Below are 8,530 nucleotides of genomic sequence, written 5' to 3'. Positions count from 1 at the left end.
GTCGGTCTTAGTGCCCGTCGGCGTAAAGGTTTATCTCCGAGGCACTCTTGTGGAACAATTCCTCTCTCCTCCTCTGTGTGATTTCTGAGAAGTACTAACTAGATTGTTGCCCGGATTTGACATCGTGCCCGCTTCCTTCTAGGAACACGTAGGCCTACAGACATCAGTACCTATCCACTTGCATTACGCTTAGGCTACTGTGCCAACTACAGGGCTCAAATATCACAACTTAAAATGCACATGAAAGGGATTTGTTACATATAAAGAATTTCCACCATACAGCTTCCAGGTCTAGTACGCATCTTTATTTTACCGACCAGGCTCTCTTAAAGGTTCCCATTGAAAAAGGAATGTGATGACGTTCAGACATGACGTAAATACAAGAAACCCTCAAACAAATGTACTAACCTTGATGGACAGGAAATGCGTTGGCAAATTAACACTTTATTAGACATTTTAATCAAATGCTATCCTTTTGAAATGCTGATAGACAATTGTGGCTTGCTTGCTTGATGATTATGGGCAGACTCCTCTACCAATATGGCCCATAGCCCCCTCACATGAGTAATGAGACACATTCATATCTCAGTTGTGCTCTTCTCTCCTTATACAGTGACAGATACATGAACGCAGAGCAGTTGGGCCAGATACAAAGATGTGCCTGACAAACGATTGACAGCTTGAGAATAAAAAGCACACAGAGAGGTTGGTTGCTATTACATTACTTCACTAATAGGTTGACTCGACTCACATATTGTAAGCTCACTTTCACAGCTTATTTAAAAGGATATAAAGACACAGAAAATTAGGTGATGTGAGTAAATAACAGCAAAAATGTTTGTACGCAGGAAACACAAATACAGACAATGCTGGTTTCATGGAATGTAATAAAAGTCAGTCCTTTGTCTGGTCGCTGTAAAGTACAGTGTCCTTAAAAAAAACACATTTATGGGGTTGAACAGAAGAGCAGGGTGACCCCCTCCAAACAGATGAAAGTCTAATAATGTTGATGAGATAGTGATGGCGGCATCGATGACGAGACGTTCCAAGCTCACTGTGGTGCCGTGTCTGAGTCAGTCAGCTGCCAGGTGGAATGTGAATGGACGGCCGAGGGGGAGCAGGGTCCTGGGTTACACACGGTGTGAGGTGGAATGCTGCGCCGGTCAGGTGGGAGGGCTTCAGAAAGGATGCTGTGAGACATATATCGTGAGCCGTATGATGGAGCTGCCACGGAAGTTGATGAGGTTGTTGACTGTCACCATCTCCAAGTCCAAGATAATCTCCTTAGGCCCACTGAGGGGGCGTGACAGGACCAGTGTGGCACTGACATTACTGGTTTGCTGTGAAATAAGACAGAGGACTTAGCAAACAATGGTGAACAATAACTAGGCTATCTGTCATATCCTAGGCTACTCAAACAAAGTCTGTTTTCAAAGAACTGTTCATGATGAGCTGTTCAACATTTCTCTGAAGTGGAAATGAATGACATTGTGATCAAACACAACCAAGCCATAAGCAAATAGAGGTTGGAGTTCATGCTGTACTCTGGATTTCATTACTCTCTGCGTTATACATTCTGTCATTAACAAACAATTCAGGAAGTCTTTTCGCAGATGCCATGGCAATCAGAATTTCCTCTGTCTCTGCACTCTCATTGGTTGAAAGAGGCTTTGCCACCTCCCCTTCTGCCTCCAGCACTTCTCACTCTTACTGCCCCACCTACTGGCCATTCAACCTTGCATGCCACATACACTGAGTACAGGTCCAAGCGACACTTGCTATAGTGCATCATCTAATAACTTCATATGGGTGGGGTGCTGCGCTTGTTTGTCTACGGAGGGGGCATTCAGAAAACCTGCCTAAAAGAGCATTTCAACCCACTGACACCCAGGGCTTGATGAGCAGCCCCCTTACCCTCATGTAGAACTCTCGTCCGCTGTTGCCCGACTTTATCTGGAAGATGTAAAAGGCCCCAGGGTAGCGAGTGGTGGCCTGCATCTGGAAGATGTCTGCGGGCACGCTGCGGCCTGAGGACAGGTCCATGTGGCGGTACAGGACGGTGAAGGGCCTGTCCCTGCAGGCTGGGTTCTCAGCCGAACACATACACTGACTGAGGTGGGGCAGGTGGGGGCAGAAGGAAGAGGCAAAGAGACTTTGTTAAAGGCTTTTGGATGCAATACGTCAGTGTAAGTAGCCTACCAACCCTAAAAAAGACATACCACAGAGAGAACTGGTTTTGAAGAGTAGCCTAACTGTTCTCGGTTGGCGTAGAGATAACAGATCGACAAAAAAGAGGCCATATACCTTGAAAAATCAGACAGAATATATGTATGTTACTCACTTGTCATTGAGTTCAATGTAAGGTGGGTCACATTTTAAAGGATCCAGGCATGTGTAACCTCCCTGGAAATTGAAACATACTTGTGCTGTTGTACAGGTGTTGTTACCAGTGTCACATTCATTGAAATCTTCAAAATCAAACACACAACAGTTAAAACAAGTTAACATCATCATCATCATCATCAACATTAACAACAGCAACAACAAACAACAATGGCAGCATCAGCATCTGTAATATTAATTATGTCCACTAGAGGTCTAGACACTTTGAGCAGTAGCCTAAGAACATTCAAAATGCACAAGTAAAGAATAATAAAAAATCTTGCGCTTGAATAAACACAATATAACATTTAAACAGAAAGCCTTTCAGCACTAAGTGAATCCTTCAGGCTTTTTTCGGCTTCATCTGAGAGTCAGTGTCAAATTTGTTGTCATGGTCCCCAATACTGTACCTTCACAACTCCTGCCATCCTCAAATACGTAGTAGCCAGGCGGACAGATACAGGAGAACGACCCAGGAGTGTTCACACAACTATGCTGACACAAAAAGTCAGAGAAGCCGCACTCGTCCAGGTCTACGGGCAATACAAACAGCATTAGTACTCGTTGCATGTAGGAAGAAAAGATGAATACAGCCCACATTATAATGAACTCTCATCACCAATACACGAAGTCCCATCGGCCGCCAGCTCAAATCCCTCGTCACAGTTGCACATGTAGGAGCCGTAGGTGTTGAAGCAGCCATGAGTGCAAGGATTGTCCTCACACTCGTCCACATCTAGAGGAGGCGGTCAAAGTAGCGTATTAACATGTTATCACACCCTGAGGAAAGTCAGGCTTCAATTGGAGGTTTGTGAAGTCAGAAAAAGCATTGTGAATATGTAAGTGTGTATGGGTTTTAAAAAACTGACTGAAATGTGTACACTTGAGTGTGTGTGTGTGGAGGGGGGGGGGCTTGGTTGTGTACCTGAACAGGTCCTGCTGTCTGGGTTGAGGAGGAAACCAGGGTTACAGGAGCAGGAGTACGAGCCTGGCACATTGGCACACAGCTGCTGGCAATACCCATACCGACACTCGTCAATATCTGGTCAAAGAGAGGTGTGACAGGTGGGAGAATCAGGGAAGTGAGAGAGTACACTATTTGACACACACACACACACACACACACACACACACACACACACACACACACACACACACACACACACACACACACACACCTGCATACATCCTTTCTCCCCAGGGACCAATAAAGTCTATCTATCTATATCTATATCTATATCTATATATATATATATATATAATCTATATGTCTATCTTTATATAATGTCTCTCATATAGATGTTGAAATTATACTGTAATAGTAGCCTGGTATGACCATCCTGATCTAGCGAGCTCACTGCTTCGCTCCGCAATATCGGTCTGGCCTTCGCCCCATAGAGAGCAATTACGTGGGCGGGGGTACTTGCCTTGACAGACAAACACCTTCAGCCAATCAGCGTTCAGCAAACTTTTACCAAATCCAGTTGGAAGAACGGCAAAAACGTATTTTCCACCAAGAAACTCCGCTAGTGCATACTCTTGTTCTTGTTTAAGTGTTGTGATTAAGTCAATTTCTGCAATAACTGCACTTATAGCTGCGTTTAGTCTTCTAACGTTAGTTACCACTCGTTGCTTCGGGAGCCGCCATGTTTGTTTAGCGAGCAGCAGGGACACAAACCAATCAGGGGCTGCTTTCCACTGTGGGGCGGGACAGCAGTTAAAATGCAGTCCCTGATTGGCCCGGTATGGACTGGATTTTGGCATAATCGCTCTGGAGGAGGCGAAGGCCAGACCGTTCTGCGTTAGTGAAACAGAATGTGAGCTCGCGAGAACGGAATGGTAGTACCAGGCTACTGTAATTGCACATTGACATGCATTATCCTGACACATCATGATAGCAAGTAGGTGTCTCTAAAAATGGTAGAACTCAAGACTGTGGTGCTTACCCTGGCACTGTCCAGCAACTAGCCAGTAGCCCTCCGTACAGGAGCAGGTGTATCCTCCAGCTGTGTTGATGCACACTTGGGTGGGGTTGCACTGGTGAGAGCTTGACTCACATTCATCAATGTCTGGAAGGAGAACACAGAGCCGTGTTGATGAGGGAGGAGGGAGAGCAACCTTGGACAATCCCCTGGCACAAGTTTCTTACCCAAAGCATATTTACTTTTGTTTACATTTGACAATAAACAATCGAAAAACACTTCCAGTTCAAATGGTCCAAGAGATTAGAGAACTGTATTCAGAAGGCAGGAATTCCACCACTCTCCTTAAGCGGTTCACACACTACCTCATAAACACCACATTTCCTTATGTGGATATCTCAAATCTCAATTCCACACACTGTTTATGGTTCTTAGACAATGAAGTCACCGATTTATAGAGAAACAGACCGAGAAGTGGGTGGGAGCATGGAGTCAAGCGAAACTTTTGTTTGGACAGGCAGTGATAAGCGATAATGCCTGATGGCGACAGATGGTCTTAGTGCCAAGTTGGTCTACTGGACCTCTGTGGGGGTGGGATAGGGCTGCAGCACTGGGCCTTTAGCCAAAAGCAATACAGCCCAGCACCTGCTTGCAGTTAACAATTCAAACCCCTCTGTATGGCAGTGAGAGCATCTGCACCCCATGTGTAGTACGACCCCAGAGAACATGAACTGTGTATCACTCTAAGGGAGCGTTTCAGTTCAGCTCCTTATATAGGCTGCTTCATGAGCAACCCAAGGGGGCTGTGGTAATCATTGACAGTGTTGCGGAACTTGATCCCTCAAGTTCGGAGAGGAGATAAAAAAAAGAGGGGGAGAAAGAAGGCAATTGAAAGATACAACTGTTATATGGTTGTTTTGAGCTACTTGAGCAAAGGTTGGGCAGGCCTAATGTCACAAATGAAGCTGCCCTAACGGCCCTTCCAAATTCTGTAACTCAGCATCTGGTGATAAGCACAAAAAAAAAGGTTCAACCGGACGTTCTAAGAGTGTCTGAGCTGTCAATGGACAACAGATGTATCTTCTTGTTCTGCCAGACTAATGACATGAGTGACATTATTGATGGAACACTGCCACTGACTAGAAGACAAAGTCATGTTTGTACCAGGCTGAGACGGGAAGTCATGGTCTGTCTCTGCAGCATAACTGTGTCATTCAACAGCTCCTTAGGTCACCACAGGTCTCTCTCTGTCTTCCTCTTACACACACACAGACACACACACACACGCACGCACGCACACGCACGCGCACGCGCACACACACACACACACACACACACACACACACACGGGTTGGGCGGGGTGCACCCTCTGGCATCAATAAGAGCCATGTTCCACAAAATCATATGGAAATGAAAGGTTAGCTGATAATGACGTCCATTGCTTTTGTTGCATTTTGCAGCACCTTCAAGATGATTTTCCTCATAGGAGGTAAGAAATGTGTCAGTTGGGGAAATGAGGATAGGGTCACTGGCCATTTGAAATGGGCCTCCAAATAGCCAAGTCTGTGCCTGCTCACACACACCTTGAGAGGTCTGAAGACTCACAGTCATTACCTCAGCTACTCCACTGCAGAATGTCTGCGCTGCCAGTGTGAGACAGATTTGGCAACAAATTACCTCATTTATGGCTGATGGGCATTGCAGACGGTTTAAATAACCACTCTTTGGATTTGTGGTTTACCCAAACAAGGTTTTGTGTAGATCCTCCGAGAGGGTTTCTGAAGTAGACACTCTCTTTAGAGTGAGAATATGAGTAGATTTCCACTTATTATAGTGTCATGCCATGCATGATATAACCAGAATGGCTAATTTACAATGGGTTTTAGTGTGTCCATTTCAACATGTTGCCTTCAAGTGGGCTTATGAAGAACTGGAACAGAACTGCATTATACAACTGGGAAGAACATCAAGTATTTCATGATTATTTGTGAGACTGGCATCTGCTACAATTGGGCAAGCTCAAAGAGTCAATCAAAATGGGATCAGCTGAGTAATTTATCAAACTATTGATTTTGGTCAAGAGTAAGGTGGTTGTGTGAGTGTAGAGGCCTGCTATCAAATCCATTAGTTACAGACAAACCACTAAAATGGCCATGAGTTGTGAGGCAATCCATTCTGTTGCACTTGAAACCTCTGTTCTGTCAGTGCCAGTAGAGAACCTTAAGCCAGGCAGGAAGAGGAGCTAGAGGTAGATGTGCTGTTAACATCAGTAGAGAACAGTGACAGTCCTGCCTGTGTACCTCAAACTGAATAGTCTTAACCAATGAACAGAGAGTAATCACCTAACAAGCCCTGCTGTGGATAACCACAAATATTGTACAGATGTTGAACACCGAATGCTATGTTGAGCAGAGTTTAGAAGTACGGAAACACGATAATAGCCTACACTCCGCAAAATTAGATAAACATCCAACAATGCGATTTGTGCTATGCTTGGTATTCAAGACAACACAACATATTGGCATCAAAATTGACTTAAAAACCACCATTGCTACAGAGCGATTCTGCAAGACAATTCTGACAGGCATCCAAGCCCACTATATCACCATGACAAAGTTATAGAGACATTTTAATTTGCCTCTCTGGGATTAAAATGGGTACATTTTGATCAGCCATGTTGGATTATAAAGCCAAACATTTTTCATAGTACTGCTGACATAGCTTTTTGGCCTCTTGATGTTGTTTGACGAATGAGAGCTCACCATTACATACACCATCCTCTCCAAGTGTGTATCCAAGGATGCAGGGTGCAGAGCGGCTGACTATTGGGTAGCTGGGCTCCACGGGCCCTGGTGGGGGTGGACGGAACGTGTCCACACCATAGCCCCCTGCTCCTGTGCCAGGGTAGGCCGGTTCTGGGAGTGATGGTGTGTCAGGTCTGGCATAGGGCTGGCTGAAGAGGCCCCGTGGGATACACAAGTATCCACCGTTCTGATTGACACAGCGCATGTCCCCTCGGCAAGCGTCTGGCACTGTGCGGCACTCGTCCACATCTGAAACAGAGTGGAAAAACATTTGGTATACTGCTGCCTTCAGAATACCCCTGAGGACACAGAAAGAACAGAACTTACCAATACATTGTCTTGCTCTGCGGTCATAGGCAAATCCCTCTGTGCAGCTCTAAGGGGAAATCACAGAAAGGCTTGTTACCTTGACTAGTCATGGCAAACACATACATTTCACAGCCTTCCAAAGAAGCAGTGGAAGCTTTTGATGGGTCAATAACCTTATACTAGGATAATTGACTTAGTTTCATTCAATATTATTAGAGTTGTCTTTGCCAATGTGTTATCTAAAATGTGCATATCAACACTGCTGCCCACTCACTGAATGAATGAAATGCATGCAAACAGGTCATCAAACTCTCACAATAATTCCATTAAAGAAATCAATATCTTACCTGGCCATTCCCATAGTGGATGCATAATAATGTAAATACCAGAGCTGTCAACATTCTGAAAAGTGGAGTAGTTTCAGTAAAGAAACACAACCTAGATCAGAGTTGATTCATTTAAAAATAAATCACACTGAGCCAACATTTCACACCATAGAATACCACAGTGAAGTGTCATAAGGCTCACAAAGGTATGGATTGCCGTGCGCCATGGGAAGAATATCGATAGGTTTACTCTTCATAGCTCTAAGGCCTCAGACAACAAAACGTCAGTTAAACAAAGAACCAAACGCATCCAAGAAACAACACAATTTAGGCTACTCACCTACAGTAAGTCCAAATCCTTACGCCGTGTACGTCAAAAAACATGGTTAATGTGTTCTCCTGATCTCTCTCAAAAGTACAACTCTGGCGACCCGTAAATTCCCCTTAATCTTCAGGCTAGTGTAGCGAACGTGAGAAGCCAATGAGCATGTGATGCTCTCACCACCCCCCGATTATGCGCCTTTACGCGAAAGTCGACACAGGGTTTTGATTAATTGTTGTCTCGTCGACCTGCAGCGTCGGTACATTGACCAATTGTGCGAGGAATGTCTTTCAAAACTAACTGTTCTATTTTTTCACCCTCAGTCGGCTCTACAGATTGTTTAGCATTGCAAATTAACGGCCCCCCCGACCACATTCACAACAGCTGGATTCAATCATGGAGAGAGACAGCCCCTCGAACAGGCGCGCGTAGAGCTGCCCCGGAGCAGTTGGAGGGGGGTCGTGG

At 45.0% G+C, this 8,530-nt stretch overlaps 1 protein-coding gene across 1 annotated transcript; it reads right to left on the bottom strand.

Moving 5' to 3' along the window:
* Positions 1 to 283: 283 nt before the first annotated feature.
* On the bottom strand, positions 284 to 8,470 carry fbln5 (fibulin 5). The gene is made up of 11 exons (XM_084437570.1): positions 8,084 to 8,470; positions 7,765 to 7,819; positions 7,436 to 7,484; positions 7,067 to 7,357; positions 4,329 to 4,451; positions 3,308 to 3,424; positions 3,002 to 3,118; positions 2,793 to 2,915; positions 2,342 to 2,468; positions 1,915 to 2,110; positions 284 to 1,340 (listed from the first exon to the last, which is right to left on the bottom strand). Exons 1-11 carry the CDS (start codon positions 8,125 to 8,127, stop codon positions 1,179 to 1,181), a joined length of 1,404 nt encoding a protein of 467 aa, XP_084293696.1. The 5' UTR covers positions 8,128 to 8,470; the 3' UTR covers positions 284 to 1,178.
* Positions 8,471 to 8,530: the final 60 nt, after the last annotated feature.

The sequence above is a fragment of the Borostomias antarcticus genome (assembly GCF_949987555.1).
Source record: "Borostomias antarcticus genome assembly, chromosome: 5".
Lineage (NCBI taxonomy): Eukaryota > Metazoa > Chordata > Actinopteri > Stomiiformes > Stomiidae > Borostomias > Borostomias antarcticus.
Note: the sequence above shows the minus strand (reverse complement) of the source record. Positions and strands in the feature narration are given on the sequence as shown.

Bases quoted from the DNA above. Each gene is read 5' to 3' on its own strand.
- fbln5 (XM_084437570.1), bottom strand. From the start codon at position 8,127: ATGTTTTTTGACGTACACGGCGTAAGGATTTGGACTTACTGTAG. The intron at 3,425-4,328 runs GTAAGCACCACA...CTCTTTGACCAG, and splicing joins AGTTGCTGGACAGTGCCAGG to ATATTGACGAGTGTCGGTAT. The intron at 2,916-3,001 runs GTGATGAGAGTT...TATTGCCCGTAG, and splicing joins CGATGGGACTTCGTGTATTG to ACCTGGACGAGTGCGGCTTC.